This window comes from Laccaria bicolor, genomic scaffold, assembly GCF_000143565.1.
Source record: "Laccaria bicolor S238N-H82 LACBIscaffold_22 genomic scaffold, whole genome shotgun sequence".
Taxonomy (NCBI): Eukaryota; Fungi; Basidiomycota; class Agaricomycetes; order Agaricales; family Hydnangiaceae; genus Laccaria; species Laccaria bicolor.
This window is the reverse complement of record NW_001889893.1, coordinates 520,240-543,205: the sequence shown is the minus strand read 5'-3', so window position 1 is coordinate 543,205 and position 22,966 is coordinate 520,240. Positions and strand designations below refer to the sequence as shown.

Genomic DNA, 22,966 nt, shown 5'->3' with positions numbered 1-22,966 from the left:
TTACATATAAACTTGGCGTATCACCAATGGTCTACAAAAGTGCGCGCATACAGAGTGGGCAAAAAAGGCGCGCATACAGGAGGCAAAAAGTGCGCGCATACAGGGAGGTATAAGGTGGCAAAAAGTGCGCGCATACAGGGATTCAAAAGTGGCGGTCTGTGAATGTAAACCGGTCCCAGGCTTCTCTAGTCCTTGTTGATTATCACTATAAGTTCTTCGACGTAACGGGAGCGACAAGTCCTCACTCACCAGTCAAGTGCTCTAGTTCATGACGGTACAGGAGTGAGTGCTTCATTGATATATTGCTGGGCACCTGCGTCGGTCGAAGCAAGCAGGGACTCCATTTTTTGATCGGATTCGTGCGTTCCAAGCAGGTAGAGCTTGTAAACAGGGAGTTTTCGCGTGAGGGCATCTACTTGCTCGGTTTCATACCAATCCGCCGTGCCTGAACGCTTTAATCCGCGGACTGTATATTGTGCTGGCGAGAACGGTCCATAGTTTACGTGAGTCCAGTAGGGGCCGACGAACAGCATAAAGGGCATTGGTGTTGTGATCTCGTGTTTGCCCTTGAATGCGGCTTTTGCCTGCCAGGTCCATACCCTGAATGTGGGCAACGTGAAAGTTATGTCTAACGTCGGGGTCTAATTCGATATCGGCCGGGTGTGGTAGGTTTTGCATAATAGGCATCATCCTCTTTGATTCGCAACCAGTCCGAAGTTTGACGCGGGGCGAGGTATGAGTGAAGTGCCCAAGCCAGATGTCACAGATCTCCATTCGTCTGTCCTTGCGGCGGTGCCGCGCACCGCGTTTCCAACGGAGAGAAAATTGTGGCATTATGAAGAAGCGGTGACTTGGGACCTTGTGTTGTTCGAGAAACATTACAATGATAGCATAGAAGACGTTTTCAAGGGCTGTTGGGTCCTGAACAGATTGGACAAGAGCATGACGCAAGTAAGGGCCGAGCGTGTCGGGCAGAATTGACATTTTCGAACGGGGTGTAAATTTTCGAAACAAATTGACCTTTGCTGTATTGCGGGGGACGAGAAGTTGTTGTTGTTCTCTGGGGACACGCTCCCAGCCTTAAGTGACAGTGATCACGACACCGCAAAATATTATGACGTCATTAATGTCATGTGAGTAAATTGGCTTGTGATAAACAGGTACTTACATAACGTGACGCTACAGTCGAGGTTGCTTCAACTCCTTCCTATTACTTAGGCTCGTGACCAGCCTGTATATGAGAACTGTATATCGCAGGACTTTCTTCATATACAGACGGTCACCGGTCTACCTATTACTTACTTACGTTCTCTGCATATCAGAAGATGGTGAGCCACTTATTTTATACTCGTATCATCTGCGTCTCACAGCTGCGAGGGAAGGTGTTCATCAAAGGATTTAAATTTGACAAGCACAAGATCGCAGCTCGATACCAGGGCAAGGTAGACGGTCCAGACGACATACGAGTCGAAGCCATCATTAGACAAGTAATGTTCGATATCTATGAAGCGTCTGACATCGAACTCGAGTTCCGCGTCGGGAATATCATTGATGGGTCGACTATCTTCATTGTATATGATGAAGACGACGATCAGGCGGCGTTGGAGGCATGCGAACTGGGACCAGTCGAGGAGTTTATTTGGGCGGCGGAAAAATATTATATAACGGGGCCGCATGTTTGGGAGATTAAGGAACGATGGTAGAAGGCTTATTGCTACTCATGCATCATGTCTCAGTTATGACACCGACACTTCGATAGATATGGACTTTTTCTTGCTCAACTCTTGCTCTCACCGCGAAATACGTTCAAAGTGGAATGGTCATTTGATTAGCATAATCGATAGCAACTCGATTGCAAGGCAAGTTAGACGGTCCAGATGACCTACAAATCGAAAACATCATCAGACAAGTTATGACTTCTACGGAACTTTTGAATATGACCTTGTCTTCCGCGTCGGAAGGACTGTTGATGGGGTCGCTATCTTCATTGTGTATGATGACGATGACGATCGGGGGGAGCTGGAGGCACGCTAGCTGGAACCTGTCGAGGAGATTATTTGAGCGGCGGAACGACATTTTATAACAGGGCCGGCGCCCTCTGGGAGATTGAAGAAGTGTCACGATAGATACGGACTTGTTCTTCTTCACTCTTTCTCCCACTCGGAGGCGAAGCCCATAAATTCGCAGACAGAATCTCGAACACGTTACACAAGGGGAGGTTCATCTTGCAACCTGGTTCACACACGCGTCATAGTGCAATGTGCCAGTGGTCTTGCGTACGGAACGAGGTCATGCGGATTCCCCAACTTCGAGAGGTGGCAATCTGCAAAAATGGCACAGTGAGAACAGTAATTCTGTTGGGAAAATTGAAGCGCACATTCAAGTGAGATAATGGACTGCGCATAAAAGGGTCATAGAGGGAAAAAAGTCGCGAAGGGGCACTTTCAAGGGGGCTCGTTGCATCACGAACACTCGCATGTCATATGATGAATATGAACGAAGCCGCCCCTTAGGCGAGCGCGGTCCCCAGTTTCTGACGATAACCGATAGCCGTTCAAGGTGGGTTAAAGGGACTCTGACTTACGGGGTCGTGAATCTCAACAATATTTTTGGCAGAAAGAGCTTGAAGAGAGCATGAATATTTGCCGTCATCTAAAGCTTCTGACTTGAGTAAATGAGGTCGTCAACACAATCCCCATGGAGGAATTGAGAGGGACTGAAAGACATCAATCTATCACCTCTAGTCAAACTTCCCTCATTTCACCTTGAATCTCCTCAATCTTGAAATCTTCATCATCCTCATCAACTGAAGGTGAAGGTGCTGGGGGCGGACCCGCGTCAGTCTGATCTAACTCATCCAACTCCTCTGCCTCGGCGATCTTAAGTTCGTCGCCATGGATAAGCTGCACAAGCCTCTCAATATGTTCAGAGATCTGTTCATTGTCTTTAATAGATGATCGAAACAAGTCAAGAAAGAGAGAGGCACCTTGTCGACCGTCTCTGCCATATGTGCTGCACGCACGATCTCGTAACGCCGTGTTGACGGAGGTAATCACGTCCCCAGCGAGTGTGGCATAGCAAATGCAGGGTTTCTACGGGTGTGAGCCGGATAGTGGAGTCGGACTTGCGAGTTTTCGTGGGCGGTAGGAACTGGAGTGGTTCGAGAAGCTTTTCTTGATCCTGTCCTTGGAGTTGACGTAAGTAAGAATACAAACGTAAAAAGTGGATACGAACGTTGAGTTCGAATTCTTCGGGTCCGAGAGCAACAAGTAGGGGAGGGCATCGATTCCACGTGACTGGAGCTTGGAGGGGGTGACGGAGACTAGGGCGGATTCAGGGCTGAGGATCGCTTTCTGGCCTGCTGCGTGGAAGGAGCAGTCCCTTTAATAGAGAAGGGTGAGACCGGATGAAGGTAGGCTGCTGTTACACGTACTTGATTGTAGATGCGACGCCACCTCTACGAATGATGTTTTTGTGCTCAGTGAACGGCACAAGTTTTGCGAGGGCGTACTCTAGATTGACTTCTGGCTTGAAGACGTTGGTAGGTTGCGGCGAAAGAAAAAAATTGCGGCCCGTAGGTGACTGAAAGAGTGTAGGGTAAGTATATGATGTTGTTTCAAGACAAGGACACACGACAGAATCGAGCAGAAGCTTCGTGTCTATAAACGCTGTTGAATAACACGGCCAAGGAATATGCCAAAGTGAGTGTAATAATGATAATTTCGGCTGCTATGATACGCAATATGATTAAGTCCCAAGAACGGCTCGCCGGAATCGAAAGAAAAAAGCGAAGGGCGAAAAACAGCAAGCAAGTCGAAAATGTACGGCGGCAAGAAAGAACAAAAACTTGAGTCAAACGTCAATCACTCACACACAACTCACGACTCGCTCTAATTAGTCTCTCCCTTCCATAAGCTCGCTCCGTCGGTCCTGCGAATACCCGTCGTCGTCTTCGCTCTCGTCTTCAAAGAGTCTTCACCGGCCACTTGGGGAGGGATGTTTTGCCATTCTGACCCTTCATATGGAGTTTTCGAAAACGTCTTCTTATCTGTCACAGAGCTTAGCAACCAGCGTCAGTCAAGAGAAATGAACCCCCACCAGCTTGGCGTACACGAGCCCACAAGCATTGCATAGTGTACGAGGTCCTGAAAATAATATATCAACGATAAAATTCCTGCTGCGAATAAGATGAAAATCCTTACCCATCGGTCCCCGTCTCCACTCTGGCGTAGAGGTAGCATTACAGCCCAAACAAGTCTGGCCTTCCTGAACCGTGTCATCTACTTTCTGATAACTAGAAATCGAAGCCATCTCCACAAGCTCGCTCCATAGGTCCTGCGAATACCCGTCGTCGTCTTTGCTCTCGCCTTTCAAAGAGTCGTCACCAGTAGCTTGGGGAGGAATATGTTTGCCATTCTGACCCTTCATCATGTTGATTTTTTCTCGAAAACGTTTTTTTATCTGAACAACAGCAGCTTAGCAACCAGCGTCAATCAGGAGCATTAAAAACCCACCATCTTGGCGTACACGAGCCCACAAGCATTGCATAGTGTACGAGGTCCTGGAAATGATATATATCAACAAAAAGATTTGCTGTGAATAGGGTGTAAATCCTTACCCATCGGTCCCCGTCTCCACTCTGGCGTAGAGGTAGCATAGTTTATTCATACATTTTGCCGCTAAGTTCCTGAACAAGTCGGGGGCAAGAAAGCAAAGCGAAAGCAGATACTTAGCAAGGTGGAGTGGCATCGTGTATACGGATATCCAAATAGGTCCAAAGCGCCTCGGCGAACAATCATAGCAATACAAGATGAGGGGGAAGAACGCAATGACGACACGGAGGTTAGATTACACCCGAAGAGGAGCCGGACCCGGAAGAGCACAGAACTGGTGAGGAGAGTATTAGCCGTTAGAAAGCTGTAGGTACATATAGAAGCACCTGTGAGGGATGATATGGATGATATGTGGCTTCTTGGACCGTGTCATCTACTGGAGTGTTAGGATATTGAACAAGCTGGCCACATATTGTGCAAATCTCGCAATGACTGGGGTATTGGTGAGCAATGACAATACTCTTTGACACATCTGCTGTGAGGGTTATCTCTTCGCGAAGATACCCAGGACAACGATGGGAAAGCCATTTATGAGGCGACGCTGTAATACGACGTAGGGGAGAGTATGCTGAGGATGCCCAAATGCGATCCAGGTAGTCCTCAAAACGGCCCACTATAGACTCGAGGCTTCGATTGTTTGCACTTTCGTCAAGTTTCCACCGCACCTCACGCCGAGGAATGTTATGAGATGTTCGCACATCCGTCGAGCTCAAAATGTCCCCAGCGACATTTAAGTGGCCTTCCCAATTAGTTTGAACGACCCTTGAGTAAGTTTCGACTGAGTCATCGGCGTCAAGTTCCCTCTCTGGAGAATCGTCTGTCATTGAATTTCAGCGGCTGTAAAAAGCTTGGACATAAATGTCGTACCATAGAGGATGGAGTTGACCTCCGAAAACAGCTTGAGTGGGAGAAAATGCTTTGTCTCAGCGATGGATAGGTTTGTCTACCGTAGAAAGAGCACGAACTTTCTGACAGAGCCCGCTCAATATTTCAGTCCCACCCCTGTGGTCTTCTGGATGGTAAAAAGATGGAGCCAGATGGGGTCCACGAGCCGTGGTGTCCGGGAAGTGAATTGAAAGAACCGGCTCATCGCTGCCACTAGCAAAGATGTCGAAGTTCTGATCCCCGGAAGTAAGAGTCTTCTCAGTGCGAAAGCCTAACCTTATAAGCTCACCTCCCATTTCAGATTGCTAACTATGCCCTTAGATAAAAGGTTCTGAGACTCCAGGTAACTCAGTCCTGCCTATTATACCAGAAAACATACTTCAGACAAGCCATGACTGAAACAGAGCCATCCATACCGCGAGCCCTTTGACCTGGTGTCATTTCCGTGATTAAGCCATATTACCATTGCCAACAAGGTAACTGACCGTTCTCATCGATAGCTGAACACTCTTATTCAAATCGGCACACAACGCTTTGGCTAACAACGAGTTCATTTTTCTGTCAGATACTGATATCCCGATTCCCCATGAGTATGGTGTGTTGAAGAGAATGCTAGAAACTCACTTCCATGAAAAACGATGAATGGACTTTCTGTTCCGTTTTCGCCAGAAATCCCAACAATTTTTGGAACATTAGGCTGGCTGGGTTTTGAGCCAGTCATTAGAAGATACGAAAGATAGTAGATGTTATTCACAAAAAGTTTTTAGCCAAAGTAAGATTGAACTTCCAACTCTGCAAGAATTACGATTAATAAATCTCAGAGTGAAATGGGGATGTTTTTACCTGCTTAGCTCGAGGACCATGGAAAACCTTGACCGCCACAATGCGCCCTTCGTAGATCGCCGAGTGTGTGCAATGATTCGAACCACTTGTTAGTTGTCTTTGCAAGTCTATGTCCTTTGGATGTACAGTCTGTGTAACGGAAAAGAAATTAGTCAAGGGAAATGATTCATGGCAAGAAACGAACCATCAGGCCGTCCGGACTCGGAATTTCATCGCGAACTTCTTCAAATCTCTTTCTGGGTCCATCTGCTTCCGCATCGCCTTTGTCGAGATCACGCTCTTTCCGTTTCCCCAGTAATTGTGTTGTAATGCGCTCTGGACACTGCGTTCAATAAGGTCATGGAAGCATTGAAATTCCGAACCAACCTGTAGATTCTGCAGGTATTGCGAAGTGGATGTTGAAGTCCCCACCAACTTGATACAGATGACTGTCGTTGATGGTAAAACCTGAGGCACGGGGGAAGAAGGGCATGCGGTTCATCACCATAGGTGCAAGACAAGCGTGAGAGAATGCGAAGCGTCATTACATAGAACATGAGGAGGACAGCCACAGTCCAAATCATCATATTGTGCTGTCTCCCCAATGTCCGCATTCTTCGTTCTGACAACTACTAAGGCGGAGACATGTCCCTCCTCACCCTACCAAGCTTCAAGCTCAAGCTTGAAGCACCAGTACTCAGTGTCGATGTAATGACCAGCTGGCCCTTGTTGTGCTGGAAACACTGACTGTCCTTTCATCGTCGCCAGGAAGTCATGGTGAGGAACACACTTCAGCTGAGGACACACTTCTTCTCACCTCTCCACCACAGTCTTGGTCCTCGGGAAAATACCCGCTATTGAACACGAATTCGACGCGCTTGTCATGTTTGTCTTGAATCCACTTCCCCAATCTTACCATCTATGAATCAATAAATTTTAGAGGCGCTGGTGGCTGCTGGTGGTGTCTGAAGATGATCGGCAGTGGCATATGTATGATACTGTGGGCGCCTTACCACATATTACTTGGTAGCTTGGTCTTCTGATGTTTCTCCCTGTAGGTCAAAGAATCCGACTGGCTTGGTGACCGAGACGCAATCCACTACATCATGTACATGTGTAGAGAAGCTCCTCACACTGTCAGTGAGGAGCCATTATTTTCCCATAAGTACCCTCAATTGATTGAATTTCACCCAAACAGCTTGGACACTACGACGTGCTGTGCTCGCACACACAAGAGGGAAAAATCGCTTTTGGTGGACAATCTTCGAAATACGGAAAAGGAGGCCAGGCCTATCGTTGCGCACCCGCCGCTGACTGTAAACCCAGGAAATTTAAACTCAAGCCCCCTCCTATAAACTTGATCTTTTGGGAACACACAAATCCGGTGAAAATTTTGAGTTCGTGACCAGGTGTATTGCAGGGGACGGGAAGAAGAAGAGGTTCGTTCTATTGCCGCGCTGCAACCCGCGAAATATCATGACATCATGCGAGCGGTACGAGGCTGAAACTTACTGGCCGAGTCTCAACTCCTTTCCGTCATAACGTTCTTTGCACTTCACAAGATGGTGAGCCACTTGTTTTACTCGAGTATCATCTGCGTCTCACAGTTGCAAGGAAAGGTATTCATCAAAGGCTTCAGATTTGACAAACACAAGATCGCAACTCGATACCGAGACAAAGTAGACGGTCCAGACGACATACGAGTCCAAACCATCATAAGACAAGTAATGTGCGATATCCACGAAACGTCTGAATACGACCTCGATTTCCGCGTCGGGACTATCATTGATGGGTCGACTATTTTCATTGTGTATGATCAAGACGACAATCAAGCGGCGTTGGAGGCACGCGAGCTGGGACCAGTCGAGGAGTTTATTTGGGCGGCGGAACGAGATTTTATAACGGGGCCGTTTGTGTGGGAGATTGCGGACCTATGGTAGAAGGATCATTGCTACTCGTGCATCATGTCTCAGTTATGACACCGACACCTCGATAGATATGGACTTGTTATTGCTCAATTGTGAAAGAAATTCAAGGTGGAATGGAGATTTGATTGGCATAAGATCGCAACTCGATTGCAAGGCAAGGTAGACGGTCCAGACGACCTACAATTTGAGACCATCATCAGACAAGTTATGATATCTACGGAGCTTCTGAACATGACCTTTGTCTTCCGCATTGGATTTGTTCGTGGAACTTGGAGGAGGTGAATTTGCTCAAATTTACGCAGATAGAATCTCAACACGAGGGGGGGTTCGCCTTGCAGGGGTGAAGATGAGGTATCACACCAGCACTTGAACCAACAGAAGCGTCATAATACGATGGGGCCTGGGAACGATCAACGAGCAGTGGACAAAAGCCTTGCACTGATCCTGAGCGACAGTGAATGAGGTCGTGCGGAGTCCCCAACTTCGAGAGGGGTCAATCTGAAAAAAAAACGTCAAGGCAAGAACAGCAGTGCTATTGGGAGAACTGTAACGCACATTCAGGTGAGATAATGGGCCCTTGAAGAAGAACGTGTATGTTCTGCGCGTAAAGGCATCTTCAGATCATGTTGCCAATGCCGCTGGCTGGATAACATCTTGGAGAAACACGTCCACTGATGACCTTTCTCGGTTCAAGTTTGACCTGAAGACCATTCGGTCGATAAATCAAGTATCTTTGATCCAAGGTTGAACTATCTTTCGGACGAGCCACGGAGCAGAAGGTTCCTGACGGGTAAGTAAGAGGTCAGAAAGGAACCAAAAGAGTCGCGAAGAGGGAGCGCGATCCCTGTTCTGAGGATATAGGACAGTGTTTAAGGGAAGCACTACGATCAAAGGAGCTTCAAAGTAAAGCCCGTTCGTTCTGCCAAAAAATACGTGGACTGACGCCAGGCAAACTAAAATTGTACTGAAGGGGCTCACAGAATGCTCCATCATGCGCTTTAGATGGGTGGTAACGTTGCAAAATGCCTTGCAGATAGATTACACATACACAAATAAAACACGGGGTATGACAGTCGAAAAAAGGGAGGGGAAGGCTCACGCTGCCGCTGCGACAGGCGTTGAGGGTGGTTCTATTTTGGCAGCTCTTGCCTCCTGCTTCTTATCCTCGACTTTCTTCTGCAACCTTTCCACATCGGCCAAAAATGTGAGCAGTTCCTATTCAATTCCTACACGTCAGCGTACGATAGAATGCAGGGTGGAGGAAAAACGAACCGCATTGTGGGGCTCAAAAGAAAGTCCCAAACGGATAGCATCAGCTGATTCTTGGAGACGGTGTAAACCAAGGAGCGCCTTTGCTTTGCGGAAGTGGCCTTTACTCCAATTCCGGCGGATGGCGATGACGGTTTCGGCGTCGGCTAGTGCGGAGACGTAGTCGTGCACGTCGTAATAAGCTGCGGATCTGTTGGAGACGACGGTTGTGAGTTCCTCACGCATGAGGGCGTTTGTTTCCCATGGAGGTCTCTGCACGGCGAGTTGGGCAGCGGCGGTGTAGCGGGTTAGTGCTTGTTGTGCGTGGCCTGCTTTGAACAGGTTCTATATTTCCATGGTTAGATGTGTTGTAGGGAAGGAGGGAGAGGAAAGACGTACATTCCCTTCGTCTTTCGTGCTGACGACCATCTGCGTAAGCTTCTGTGTGACGACATTGTTTGGAGGGGGACAGAGAAGGTTGGGGTTCTGGACTAGGAGTTGGGCGAGGCGGTTGGTGTTGACGAAGTTTACGTTGCAGGGGTCGCATTTTTCGAGACGGTGGCGAGCACAGAGAGCAATGTGGGCGTCTGGGCCGAGAGCAATTGGGACCGGGATGAAGTCCTGGTCTATGAGGGCTTGAAGTGCGGGATCTGGAGTGGGCAATGCGGGTGATTGTGGTGCATCTGAGTGTGAGCAGGATTGACCTGGTCCGTGGGTGTGTCCGTGCGACATACTGAGAGTAATGGTGAGGTGTAAATTATGATCGTGGCAGTAAAGTGATCAGGAGCGTGATCGTGTGAATATTTGTCATCCGTTCCAAAAGCAAATTTCGTCAAGTCGCCGTCTCTTTGATCTACCCCATCATCATCCTTTAGAACAACCATCTCCTTTCCTTTCTTTTCGTTCGAATACTTTCACGAAAGAAAAAAAACAACTTATCAACCAACAAAAAATCACCTTTACTCTTCCACCTAATATGACAAATGGTCTTGTAAACGGCAACATGGGTATCGAGAGCCAATTTGGTTCGTATTTTTCTTAAATTTTCACACTGGCGAGATTTTCATTTTGCTGCAGCGTCTCTTGGTCTCACCAAATCTGCTTATGTTCCTCCACACATGAGGAATACGCAGCGGGCTGCTTCCTCTCCCATTGTATCCAACGGGCAAGTATATACGTCTCTCAGCACAGCCGACACATTTCTGACTCATCCATAGTAGAACCGGCTGGACTGATTCCCGCACTTCAACCCCTCCTCCTGCCGCCCGCGGCGGTTTTGAGTCAAGGGGAGGAGGCTACTCTGATAGAGGTCGAGGCGCTTTTTCTAATTCTCGTGTCGCCAGCGGTGGAGCCTCCAACTGGGCTGGCCCAACATCTACCCCAAATTGGGCTGCTGCTTCGCCACGCCCTACCAATGACTCCAACATCTCCCAAGGCTACGGCGCATGGAAGGATGGCAAGCATGTCGTGGGCCCCCGTCACCTGCGCATGGAGAAGGAGCTATTCGGCGATGCCGCTGATCCCTCTAAACAGCACACTGGCATCAACTTTGAAAAGTACGACGATATTCCCGTCGAGGCTACCGGTGCTGGTGTACCCGAGCCCGTACTCTCTTTCACCAGCCCTCCTTTGGATCCCGTTTTGTTGGAGAATATTGGCTTCGCCATGTATACGACTCCTACTCCCGTTCAAAAGTATTCCATCCCTATCGTAGCTGGAGGGAGGGACTTGATGGCTTGTGCTCAGGTAAGGGTTCCGTCATTGTCGCTTGATGACGTTGTAATCTGATTTTAATCACTTGCAGACCGGTTCCGGTAAAACAGGTGGCTTCCTCTTCCCCATTCTCTCTGCTTCTTTCGCCGAAGGCCCTCGCCCTCCCCCAGCACAGTCTTCTGCAGGGGGCTACGGTCGTGCTCGCAAAGCTTATCCTACCGCTCTGATCCTCGCCCCCACCCGTGAGCTTGTCTCCCAGATTCATGACGAGGCACGGAAGTTCGCGTATCGGTCCTGGGTTCGCCCTGCCGTCGTCTACGGTGGCGCCGATATCAATCAACAACTCCGCCTTATCGAACGTGGTTGTGACCTCCTTAGCGCCACACCGGGCCGTCTTGTTGACTTGATCGAACGTGGTCGCATCAGCCTCGCCAACATCAAGTATCTCGTCCTTGACGAGGCCGATCGCATGCTTGACATGGGTTTCGAACCCCAGATCAGGCGTATTGTTCAGGGAGAGGATATGCCCAGCACTGCGGACCGTCAAACCCTCATGTTCAGTGCTACATTCCCCAGAGACATTCAGATGCTTGCCAAGGACTTTTTGAAGGATTATGTCTTCTTGAGCGTTGGAAGAGTTGGAAGCACATCCGAAAACATCACTCAGAAGATCGAGTATGTTGAGGATCTCGATAAGAGGAGCGTCTTGCTTGACATTCTCGCTTCTCAACCCAAGGAGGACCTCGGGCTCACTCTTGTGTTCGTCGAAACAAAGAGGATGGCGGACATGTTGAGCGACTTCTTGATGGGCAACAACCTCCCTGCTACCTCCATCCACGGTGATCGTACCCAACGCGAACGAGAGATGGCTCTCCAGACTTTTAGAACTGGCAGGACTCCCATCATGGTAGCTACGGCCGTTGCTGCCCGTGGACTTGACATTCCCAACGTCACCCATGTCGTCAACTATGATTTGCCCAGCGACATTGACGACTACGTCCATCGCATTGGACGTACCGGCCGCGCGGGTAACACTGGTGTCAGCACTGCGTTCTTCAACCGTGGCAATAAGAACATCGTCCGAGATCTCGTTGAGCTGCTTAGGGAGGCTAACCAGGAAATCCCTAGTTGGCTGGAGACGGTCGCTCATGAAGCGTCCTTTGGCAGTGGAGGATATAGGGGCGGCCGTGGTGGAGGACGTGGACGTGGTGGTGGTAGGGGAGCTGGTGGTAGGGATTATAGGGCCCCCAGTGCAGGTGGTGGTGGGTTTGGCGGTGGGGTTGGAGGTGCCAAGGCGTACGGTGGTGGTGGACCTTCTTATGGAGGCTATGGTGGTGGAGGAGGTGGTGGTGGCGGGTATGGTGGAGGTGGAGGCTATTCGTCAGCAGGTGGAGGTGGTCAGCAAGGGTGGTGGTAATTTGCCAACATCTTTATGCAGCCTCTTGCTTTTAAAAAACGAATAAAACCTCAAAAAAATCGATCCTCCTTCACTTCTCTACCCGGCTTCCCCTCCCCATTGACGACCTTGACCGACGATCCTCATCCCAACCTTCACTGTCCCACCCTCTCCAACCTCGACCGACCTGGATTTTACGACTCATGCGCTGCAACTTGCTCTTAACGAAAGCTCAAACCTCATTTTCCAAACTCTCGACCTCATTTTCACTTCCGTCTCGTCTCGAACTTTATTTTTGCTCGTACCACGAATGCATGGCACAGAAGAACCGCTGTATGAAAAAGACTGTGGGATTAGAAACGACGCTCCCCCATTGGAGGATAAAAAGTACACGATAATATCTTTCGACTGGAGGATACGATAATATCCGCCGACGACCAATCGCACAAACACCTAATACCAGCCCACTTTTTATCAAGATCCATCCATCATATCCTACTCCTTCAATTCATGCAGTTATCTAGACGCGCAGGGGCTTTTTTTTTCGCCAAGTTTATCACTCAATTAATACGAAGCCCCCCAAGAATTCAACATTTGCATGGACGAGCAAAGCATATTATATCATCAACAGCATTATCAGCATCCCACATCCATCGTCACTCATCATCATCATCAGTCCACAACTGTTCGCGATACATTTCTTGTTCCTTTCTCTTCATATACCTGGGTACCACCAACCCCACCGCTTTCTGCATTGTCATCACTTTATAATGTATTGCGACACATCCGAACACCCACCTTATCATTGGACTGATACCCACCCCCATCACACCAACCGCCCTCTCTCTGTAGATGTTGATTTTTCTCTCGAGATTCGAGACCGAGACGATACTTTTTCTTTTCTTTTCTTTTTTATGATCACGGACTGTTATTTGACATATCGTTTTTTACATGTAGAGCATTCGCATCGCATCGCACGCACGCACGCATCCATCCCCCTCAGCCAGCTGTATGATTTAGGTCAATTTCCCACCTCGAGAACTCTTTTTTTTGCCTCTTTCGTCCGTCCTGTGTTCGGTTTTCGGTTGATACGAATCGTCATATGCTTTCCTCTATGCTAGCTTAGATATATATTCTGTTCGTGTGTATGAAGAGTTAGTCTAGGTTCATGTGTGGGGTCTGAACCGTGGTACAGATATTCGGTATCAGTTGCCACACGTGCCAACCACTCAATGCCAAATAGCACGCTCGCGTCAACTAATTAGCAGTTTATTACGCGTCTGCAGCCTTATTTCTTCATCTGTCCTTTACAAAATCCATTCTACCATAGTTTTAGATAGTTTTACACGTTGTTAAACTGTAAGACCTCAAACTTTGTAGGGTCACGACCGTGCGAGCCTGCGAAGTGGTTGCTGCATCCTGATCTGAAAGTCCTTGAAGAGTATTGATAATGGTGCTATAAGCTGGCATTTCTCCAATCCGGCTGCCGTAAGCAAAGAGGTCGACCGGTGCAGAGGACGCGAAGTGACCACGCGCGAGAGGCAATACTTAATCGAGCCTCGTTGTTATGTGCGAAGTTCAGTGTCAAAAACAACGGCTGGTGCTTCTGTACAACATCGGCTGCCTGTGACACCATAGTAGAGCCTACATCTGCCCATTGGACCGTATCTGACACTATCTTCTGTTTGGAAGAGGCATGCAGTCCATTCCCCCCCCCCACCTTCAAGCTTCAACGCTTACTTGGCCAACCTAACCAACTTCTTCTCGATAAGCTGCGCGGAAAACGAGGTCAAGGCGGCCCAAACAGGTTTGATCTCGGTATAGGGTGTGTGTCGATGGGAACTCTCCGACAGCATCCAATGCATCGAATAGACTGTTTAATTTGTCGCGTTTCGTTTGGCAGGGCATGCGTTGCCTTGGTGTTGCCGTAGTGTTGTTGGCGCTTCACCTGGAGTGGACTGCAAAGCCGTATGTAGACCCTTTTTCGGTGGAGCTGATGACGCGGATGACAAGTTTTCGTCTTGCTCTTCTCGAGATCGTTTCTCGGTGAGAGGTGGTGATATTAGTAAGACTCAAGTCACGCGGTGGCTGTGATATATCGCCTTATAAGGCAATAGTCGACAACCTTGAATTTGAATGTGGGTACCGCGGTTTGATGGGCGCGCGTGAAATCAGACCATATATCACTGTCGACTTCCCTTCCCCTTAAAAGAGACAAACGTGATATTTATAGGGCTGACTACGGGAGACTAATGAAGAGTGAACCTGCGTGAAAGAAATCCCAAAGATCGGCAAGGTGTACTTCGTGTTCCTGGCTATTCCCGCTCCTTTGATCCATTTTTGGGCCTTGGCAGTATTTACCGGACTGTAGCGTCACTCATCAGGCAGGTTTTGTCTTCGTAATCCACTCGCTGATAGAGTTTTTGCTCGTCGTCAGTCTTGTACCTTGCGAAATACTCCTCGACGACGACTACCTACGTGTACGGGATCTATCTCATCGAATCAAGGACAATCTACGCCCGACAACATCTGGTGTCCATCGATCCATGTCAGTGTTCATTTTGAGTTTAGGGTGCTCACGGCATGCATTGGTGGCGAGTTGCTGACGTTTTTTTATTACAAAGTTGCTGTGCTTGCTTTATAGTGCTGTAAATTTTGTGGTCCTACACACCACTTTCGTTCCACCCACTGACTGACGGTAAGGGCTTCCACGTCACCCCTTGTTACGACGTTTCTTTCTTTTTCTCTTGCGACGTTTCTTTCTTTCGTTCTTTGTTAGAAGAGACCTTGAGGCCTTACGGCTTTTGCTTTTAACCCCAAAACTAATTCCGCATTGTCCTTCGTTACCACCACCCACGCGCTCCACAGCAACACTTTTTTCTTCTTCTTCTTCTTCTTCCCCCACCCCCCTTTCACATTTCATCCTACCCATCCAACCGCACATACTGATTCTTAATCCCATGGGCCAGGTGCACGCCAACCCATACAAACTTTTCTTAAAAGCAAGAAAGTCAAAATCAAAATCTCATCATCACCATCCCAGAAAAGAACATAAACCCGCTGCACAACAACCTCAACCCAGCACCACCACCACCACCACCGAAGAAAAGATAATGTATCACGGCGGAGGATCGCCCGTCTTTGACGTGCCCGAGTTCCCAACATTACGACGGGTAAAACCGCTCCCGAAACGGCGTAAAACGTCGCCCACCGCTTCTTCTGATCCCACATCCAACAACGCCAACGCTGCTGCGTTGGACATGATAAATCCAGATGCGACTGCTGAAGAACTCCTGGCACACGCGGAGACGCTCTCGGCGCGCATGGCTCTGCAGAGCTATTACGTGCCGATTTTGGGGGGCGTGCAGGATTTCCTTGCGGGCGCTGCTGCTGCTGCGAAACCCGGAGCAGGAGGGGCATCGCCTAACCTTGACTCTCTAGAGTTTGGGGTGCACCTTGCAGCGGCTGCTGCTGCCGCTGCTGGGCTAGGGTTAGGTGGGAGGGGGGGAGGTGATGAAGATGATGAGCATGGAGATGGGGATTATATTGATCATTTGCAGCAGCCGGGGAATACGAAGAAGAGGAAGGTTCCTGTGAATGTTGGGAATTCGCCTCGTGGTGGTGGGGTGGATGGGGAGGAGGTGGGTGCGGGAGGAGGTGGAGGGAGGGAGGAGATGGACAGGGGGATACCGACTGGACGGACGGAGGGCGGTGGTGGAGGGGGCGGCAGTGAGTCTGCGATGGAGGCCTATCGACCTACTGCGGGTCAGTTGGGGTTGTTAGGGCAGAAGAGGGGCAAGTTGGCGGCTGTTACTTTGGCGGGGCTGCAGCATAAGGAAATGTTGAAGAGCAGGAAGAGGCAGTTGGCGGCGGTGTTGGGTGCGCTTTCGCATGGCGATACGCTTGCGCTTGATCAAGCTTTATCGGCGAATTATCCGTTTGTTCCTGGTGGGCGATTCGACGACGTGAAGAACGTGGAGATGCCGAGGGTTCGTTTGTCGAAGAGGACGACCGTTCGTCTTGCTAGAGCTATGAGGATCAAACGCATTCCCCGCCATCCTGATGCGGTACCGCTCCCTGCTTCTGAATTCACTTTTGTCTGTCCCAGCGCGAGTGAGTGGTGGCGTTTCCTTCCTTCTTACTTTTCTTGTTCTTGTCGACCTTTTTTTTCTCTTCTCATTGTCGACTTTTTTTCCCCATCTTCTTCCCTTGTTGAGAGAGCTAGCCCTGATGAACGCACATTTACATGTACTGCAAACTTCTTACTTGGACTCGTTTCATCGCAGCCGCCGACCGCCTTATCGCCACCAAGGAGGAAGTCACGATGCTGCGCAATCGTTTCGAGGAGGAGTTGGAACGGCAGGCAGCCAAGGCAGTTAAACTGGCTGCGGCGAGTAGGATGATGAACTCGTTGACATCCAAGGGTAGGTCAAAGCGCGAGCGCGCCCAGCAGCGCGCACGGACGATCACCAATGGGAAACCGCCTAGTGTTGAGCAGACGGCAGAGTTTTTGGATCAGGCTTTGATAGGCGGTACGAAACCGCGGGGGAAGAAGAAAAAGCGGTCCGCCCTCGCGAACGCGTCCAACCCTCATCATCTGCGCAACTACGTTCCATCACGTCTGCCGCATTCTGGTGGTGGTGTTGGAGCCGCGAATGGTACTTCCCAGGCCAACCCTAACGATCTGGGCCCGCTTCCGTTGCGATTTTTGTCTGCTGAGATCCCACCACGAAGGAGGAAGAAATCCCAGGCGCCTCAGCCTACGGCGCAACTGACCAACCCGGCGGACGAATGGATTTGCGCGTTCTGCGAGTACGCTTTGTTCTATGGCGATGAGCAGGAGTACCGTAGGGCGGTGAGGAACCGGAAGAAGATTTTGAGGCGCCGACGACGTGCGAGGGAGCGGGCTGCTGCTGCTGCTGCGGGTGGGAATAGTGCTGCACCCAAGGTTCCCGAGAAAAGCGGGAGTGATGGGTATGAGGGTAGTGGTGGTGGGTTTGATCCGTCTCCGGATGAGTTCGCCAACGTTCCGAAGCAGACAAAGTGGAAGGGAGATCCGAACAAGGATAAAGAGCGGTCTCTGGCGGGGGAGCAGGCTTCTTACGGATAATGATATCTAAATATCCCCGGGATTGCAACCTATCGGAACGAATACCACTTTCATTTCAATAACTGTCTACATCGTTTTATCTACTCGTGCAATTATATTTTGCTTCTTTCAAGTTTCATTTCCTGCGAGGTAGGATGATTGGAATAAGGTCGAGGGCTGAAATAAGGTAAATCAAAACGCAGGGTGTGTTGTTGACAACTATTGAACATACAAATGTCGGACTATCGCGGGCCGAACCATTGTTACGGGTCGACATCTCGCGCCCTGGCTCTCTGCTTTACCGCCTCTGACAACGACGGGGGCTCTCAAGTCGCACAATAGACTGTATTATCAGCCTGTCGGCTGGAAAGGCCGCCTTGAACGACCGGTGAGCACTCTGGTTCATCGCGCGCTTAAGCTTCGCTAATTCATTTTTCTAGAGCGCCGTCCCTTTGCTATACAACATCTAAATTCGTGCTTAAACCTAACAAGTCTCCTTCCGTTGTGGAGTTCTTGTGTGAGTCGATCGTTAAGTTGTCCATGCTTCAGGGTCGCGGCATCCCAGCAAGCCTACGACCCTTTTCCCCACTTCTGGCTGCTGGGTTTACGTTTTGACGGTAATCGTCAAATACAAGTTGCCCGGAGTCCTCGTGTACAGACTCTTTTTGACAATTTCATGATGCAGGAGTGCAAGGGGAGATAGGCCCGTTTTCGCCCCTTCGCCCTCTAATAAGCTCTGGCTGCCAATCATGTTTCGCACTGCTCACGCATCTTCCCTGCCATTCTAGCTATCTCATATCAAAAACCTCTGACGTCGATATCTCCAACTACCTCGCCCCCCTTTCTTCCTTCTCTTTTGCCCACCAAGCTGTGAGTCCTTTTGGTGTGCTTCACTCCTTACCTGCCCACTTATAACCACACCAGGCTTTTTTTTTATCGACACTATGCCATCCGACGGACGATACGGTTACTCTCATCCAAACCCCCCAAGCTATGACTACAACCCTTACCCCCCACCCGTCTCAGCGTACGAGCCTCCTCAGGTAGTTCAACCCCCTTCCTTGCGATCATCTCGGTCAACAAATCCCCCTTCCCAACCCCATTCACCGCCTCTGTCAAATCACCACTATCAAGCCCCATCCTACCAGCAGCAGGGTTACGGTCCAGGGCAGTACCAGCACCCGCCGCCTCAGCCCCCGCCCCAGGCTCAGCACCCGCCGCCGCCGCCGCATCCTTCATCGCACTGGCCCAATGAGGGCTGGGGCCATTATAATCAGCAACAATACCCACCCCATCCCCCTCCCACACATGCGTCTGCAGAACCTCCGTACACCTCTGGTCCTGGACGACCAGAACAAGTTTCCAGCTCTTCTTCTGAGCCGAGGGGATACGCGCCTTCGCATCCCCCTCCTCCGCCTTCGAGCGGTGATTCTCGTAGAGGGGAGGATAGGCACCATGCACCACCGCCACCTCCACCTCCTCACTCGTCCTCTGCCTCCTCGATTCCGCCGCCACCGAGCTCTGCTCACCATCACCAGCAACAGCAACCGCAGCAGCCTCCTCCTCCTCCACACCACCACCACCAGGCTCAACAGCATAACAATCAGGGAAAACCTTCACGGAGGGAGAAAGAATCCCCTCCCGCGATCCCACCGCCAGGCACACCTTCCAATCTTGATTTCATGAAGGTCAGTATATCCACTCTCGAGATGAGCCCCATTCTGACTCTCTAAAAAAAAAAAACTAGTTGTTGGAGTCCTATAGGATAATTTTGGATGGGACGGAGGCGCTGTCTGCTCCCTCGTCGTCGTCGTCGTCAGCCTCCAGAACGCCTCCAGCGGCCGAGACGATCGAACGAATGTTGCAGAGCGCTACGTACGGTTGGCACACGCTCGACGAGGCGTTGGCGCAGCATTCCCATCGCCAGAGTGGCGGTAATGCCGCGGCACCGACCGAGTCGACACGCTCTCCAAAGGAGAAAGACCCAGAAGAAGCGACGCCGAAGGAGCCGGCGAATGGAGCTACGGCGTCATCGTCTTCTTCTTCAAAGCGACAGGTCAGGAGTTTTTTATTATTGTTTGATTGGGTATTGATTTGCCTCTTTTTATTTTATTTTCTGTCTTCCCCTCTTGATCGGTTGTTACTTCCACTTTTGCATTTCTTTGGGTTGAAACCAATTGCGCGTGCCTGAACTGACTGTGGATTTTTCTGAACTTGGTGTCTTGCCTTTGATGGCTTTGATTCTGTTCATCAGAAAGTAGATGATACGGTTCAGGAAGGTCAGACTTGTTTGGGGTGTAATGCTACCTCTACGCCAGAGTGGAGACGGGGACCGATGGGTGAGGATTTACATCTTACTCGCAGCAAAAAATTATTGTTGACATGTTATTTTCAGGACCTCGTACACTATGCAATGCTTGTGGGCTGGTGTACGCCAAGCTGGTGGGTTTCGTAATGCTCTTGACTGGCGCTGGTTGCTAAGCTCTGTGACAGATAAAAAAACGTTTTCGGGAAACACTCAATATGAAGGGTCAGAATGGCAAAAATATTCCTCCCCAAGCGGCTGGTGATGACTCATTGGAAGGCGAGAGCGAAGACGACGACGGGTATTCGCAGGACCGACGGAGCGAGCTTGTGGAAGGGAGAGACTAATTAGAGCGCAGTCGTGAGTTGTGTGTGAGTGTTTGACGTTTGACTCAACTTTTGTTCTTTCTTGCCGCCCAGCCATACATTTTTTTGCATTGTCGCGGATATGTTTGTACCTTGTGCGCTATCCACTTGCTTGCTGTTTTCGCCCTTTTCGCTTTCTTCTTTCGATTATGGCGAGCCTTTCTTGGGACTTAATCACATTGCGTATCATAGCAGCCGAAATTATTATTATTACACTCCCTTTGGCATATTCCTTGGCCGTGTTATTCAACAGCGATTATAGACACGAATTCGAAGCTTCTGCTCGATCCTATCGTGTGTTCCTTTTTCCTCTCCACCAATGAGCTGAGCCTTTGTCTCCGTCATCTTTCCAGCTTTACCGACCTTGACGTAAAGGTTGCTTCTTTGCCAATAAAAACCGAAGCCCACATTTGGCAGAACAACCTCAGTTTCTCTCATAGGTCCGTCACGTTCTTGATGGTTTCATGACCGGAACTGCCTTTAGCGTCTGATGTTGTTGCACACCTATATGCTCCATTTGGTGTATCGAGGTCTCCATTTCATGTCTGCAGGCTGAGACCGGGTCTTTCTACTTATCAACTCAGGGAAGCCCGTCATCCATTACTTGAGCTCGCGCTTTGAAGGTTCCTCTTTCAAGTTTTTTTCAACACCGCCGAGTCGGCGGAGTATTAGGGAACGTTTTCGGGGTCATGAGGTTCACTGCTAGCCTAGCCCTCACACGCGCGATCGGTGCTTTCTGTCAGTTCGCCGTGGGTTGCCCCTTGTTTCGGTGTCAAGTTCTACAGTGTTATGGGAATCCAAGGAAACCCTACCCAGTCTATTTACGGAACGGCGTTTCTCTCCACAAAAAAAATACGCACCCTCCCCGAGCCCATTACCTCGGCACGTCCTGGATACAAAAAAAAATCGTGCCTGCCTGCCTGCCTTGAGTGGCGGTCGTGTCCGTTGCCCCGCCACTGGCTACGTCAGTGTGTCTGATGGAACTTCGGTCGTGTCAATATCTACAGAGCGAGCGTTAGTGATTTTCCTTGTGCTTTTGGCTAGTGCTATACGTTTCGGCCCGAGAAATGTCTTGTCATTGCGTCACGGACGAGCTAGTGTTGTAAAATCTGTCAAGCGTGCCGACTCAGGAACTCACTGGAACTATTTGTCGCCCCAATCCGCGTGGGTGATCTATTTGTAAAAGGTCAAGAGGGTTTGGCGCCTTCTCCCTTCCAATATAAATTTGTATCGTCGTAGATGGGGCCCTCAACTTGTCTTGGCCAGCCCAGAATGACGAAGGGTTTTCACGGTCTCACGGGAGTTAAGCAAAGCAGTCAAATGCATAGTGATATATTTACTACAATGAATGAATGAGTGTTCAACGTGTTCTAATAATTACAGGGATCGCCTTAACAGAGCGAGAATAATAAAGCAAGAGTACACCTCCCAAGGGCCAGATGCACAATCGACCGCGTGTAAGATAGATAGCAGTTCCGCGCACCGCTACAGCAGCAGCTTATTATCGCCCAGGCACTCCACCAGGAACGGCAGTTTGCTTTCCGATGACCTGTTGGGCAGCAGCAGCCTGAGCATGTGGGTGGGCAGGATGGGCACCTACAGGTCCCCCCATGCCTTGCATTGGCATACCACGACCCATGCCTGCCGCAGACACAGGCTGCCAATACGGGAGCATACGACCCTGCGCCTGCGCCTGCGCCATTTGGTAGTTCATGTAGAGCTGCTGCTGGTAGGCGGGGTGCATCTGTGAATAGAGTTGTTGCTGGGTCTGGGGTTGTTGTGGTTGCTGTGGCTGCTTGATCTGTTGTGGAGGTTGTTGTTGTGATGAGTTTGCGAGTTGCTGTTGTTGGGCGTCAGCGGTTGGGACCATGGCCGCTGCGACTGACGTCGCTGTAGCGGCAGGCGCGTTCAATGCAGGGGAAGGCGTCGCTCTGGCGTTTACTCGTGCAATGGCACGAACTTGAGACGCAGCAGCCGCAATTTGCGCTTGCAGTTGAGGTGAGGAGGAATGGCCTTCGGCCGTACCGGGACGAAGATGCGAAGGGTTGTATTGGGGGTACTGCTGCAGGAGTTGTTGCTGTTGTGTTTGTTGCGGCTGTTGGCGTTGAGGATGTTGTTGCTGCTGCTGCATTTGAGGCGACTGCTGAGCACTTGGCGGCATGGGGGACCTAGGTGCTAACTGCTGGTTCGGGACCATAGGAGATCTCCCCGCCAATTGCTGATTCGCAACCATAGGAGAGCTCCTCACTGGCGACGGTGTAGCTTTACCACGGCTAAGATTCGCCACCGCAGCTGAAAGTTGGGGGGTCGCACGTCCGTTCTTTTGCGGCTGCTGCTGCTGCGTAAGTTTCTGATTCCGCTTCTGGTTTGCGTCAGCCTGCTGCTGGGCAGCATTTTGCGCTACCTGATGCTGGTAATTCATGTATGGGAGGCTAAATTGCTGAGGCTGAGCATTCGCATTTTGGGAATTGGGAGGGGGAGGTTGGGATTGTGGTTGTTGCGGCTGCTGTGCGGCAACAGCGACATTGTTTGGATTTCGCAACACTTGGAGTGATTGTGTAAATTGGAAATTTGCTGAGAAAGGGGATCCTCAGAGTCGACC

The 22,966-nt window shown here is 50.0% G+C and overlaps 9 protein-coding genes across 9 annotated transcripts; 4 read left to right on the top strand and 5 right to left on the bottom strand.

The window, feature by feature from the left end:
- Positions 1 to 2,848: 2,848 nt before the first annotated feature.
- LACBIDRAFT_302899 (uncharacterized protein) lies at positions 2,849 to 4,622 on the bottom strand (the record flags this gene model as incomplete). The annotated part of the gene is made up of 9 exons (XM_001883652.1): positions 2,849 to 2,933; positions 2,987 to 3,180; positions 3,231 to 3,381; positions 3,434 to 3,582; positions 3,634 to 3,729; positions 4,099 to 4,145; positions 4,203 to 4,461; positions 4,515 to 4,561; positions 4,619 to 4,622. 9 exons carry the CDS (start codon positions 4,620 to 4,622, stop codon positions 2,849 to 2,851), a joined length of 1,032 nt encoding a protein of 343 aa, XP_001883687.1.
- A 1,626-nt stretch (positions 4,623 to 6,248) lies between these two features.
- LACBIDRAFT_302898 (uncharacterized protein) lies at positions 6,249 to 6,828 on the bottom strand (the record flags this gene model as incomplete). The annotated part of the gene is made up of 4 exons (XM_001883651.1): positions 6,249 to 6,290; positions 6,342 to 6,470; positions 6,526 to 6,656; positions 6,708 to 6,828. 4 exons carry the CDS (start codon positions 6,826 to 6,828, stop codon positions 6,249 to 6,251), a joined length of 423 nt encoding a protein of 140 aa, XP_001883686.1.
- Positions 6,829 to 7,820: 992 nt separating this feature from the next.
- Positions 7,821 to 8,368, top strand: LACBIDRAFT_302897 (uncharacterized protein). Its single transcript, XM_001883772.1, has 2 exons — positions 7,821 to 7,885; positions 7,940 to 8,368. Exons 1-2 carry the CDS (start codon positions 7,883 to 7,885, stop codon positions 8,258 to 8,260), a joined length of 324 nt encoding a protein of 107 aa, XP_001883807.1. The 5' UTR covers positions 7,821 to 7,882; the 3' UTR covers positions 8,261 to 8,368.
- Positions 8,369 to 9,508: 1,140 nt separating this feature from the next.
- On the bottom strand, positions 9,509 to 10,075 carry LACBIDRAFT_161973 (uncharacterized protein; the record flags this gene model as incomplete). The annotated part of the gene is made up of 2 exons (XM_001883650.1): positions 9,509 to 9,841; positions 9,896 to 10,075. Coding segments are annotated over 2 exons (513 nt in total), but the record flags the coding sequence as incomplete, so codon positions are not given.
- A 397-nt stretch (positions 10,076 to 10,472) lies between these two features.
- Positions 10,473 to 12,626, top strand: LACBIDRAFT_302895 (uncharacterized protein; the record flags this gene model as incomplete). Its single annotated transcript, XM_001883771.1, has 4 exons — positions 10,473 to 10,521; positions 10,574 to 10,661; positions 10,717 to 11,242; positions 11,301 to 12,626. 4 exons carry the CDS (start codon positions 10,473 to 10,475, stop codon positions 12,624 to 12,626), a joined length of 1,989 nt encoding a protein of 662 aa, XP_001883806.1.
- Positions 12,627 to 14,061: 1,435 nt separating this feature from the next.
- LACBIDRAFT_302894 (uncharacterized protein) lies at positions 14,062 to 14,241 on the bottom strand (the record flags this gene model as incomplete). The annotated part of the gene is made up of 1 exon (XM_001883649.1): positions 14,062 to 14,241. One exon carries the CDS (start codon positions 14,239 to 14,241, stop codon positions 14,062 to 14,064), a length of 180 nt encoding a protein of 59 aa, XP_001883684.1.
- Positions 14,242 to 15,718: 1,477 nt separating this feature from the next.
- On the top strand, positions 15,719 to 17,825 carry LACBIDRAFT_294839 (uncharacterized protein; the record flags this gene model as incomplete). Its single annotated transcript, XM_001883770.1, has 2 exons — positions 15,719 to 16,718; positions 16,892 to 17,825. The coding sequence occupies 2 exons, from the start codon at positions 15,719 to 15,721 to the stop codon at positions 17,713 to 17,715; spliced, it is 1,824 nt and encodes a 607-aa protein (XP_001883805.1). The 3' UTR covers positions 17,716 to 17,825.
- An 813-nt stretch (positions 17,826 to 18,638) lies between these two features.
- On the top strand, positions 18,639 to 20,346 carry LACBIDRAFT_302892 (uncharacterized protein; the record flags this gene model as incomplete). Its single annotated transcript, XM_001883769.1, has 5 exons — positions 18,639 to 19,382; positions 19,442 to 19,750; positions 19,949 to 20,033; positions 20,090 to 20,136; positions 20,188 to 20,346. The coding sequence occupies 5 exons, from the start codon at positions 18,639 to 18,641 to the stop codon at positions 20,344 to 20,346; spliced, it is 1,344 nt and encodes a 447-aa protein (XP_001883804.1).
- A 1,519-nt stretch (positions 20,347 to 21,865) lies between these two features.
- LACBIDRAFT_302891 (uncharacterized protein) lies at positions 21,866 to 22,786 on the bottom strand (the record flags this gene model as incomplete). The annotated part of the gene is made up of 1 exon (XM_001883648.1): positions 21,866 to 22,786. The coding sequence occupies one exon, from the start codon at positions 22,784 to 22,786 to the stop codon at positions 21,866 to 21,868; it is 921 nt and encodes a 306-aa protein (XP_001883683.1).
- Positions 22,787 to 22,966: the final 180 nt, after the last annotated feature.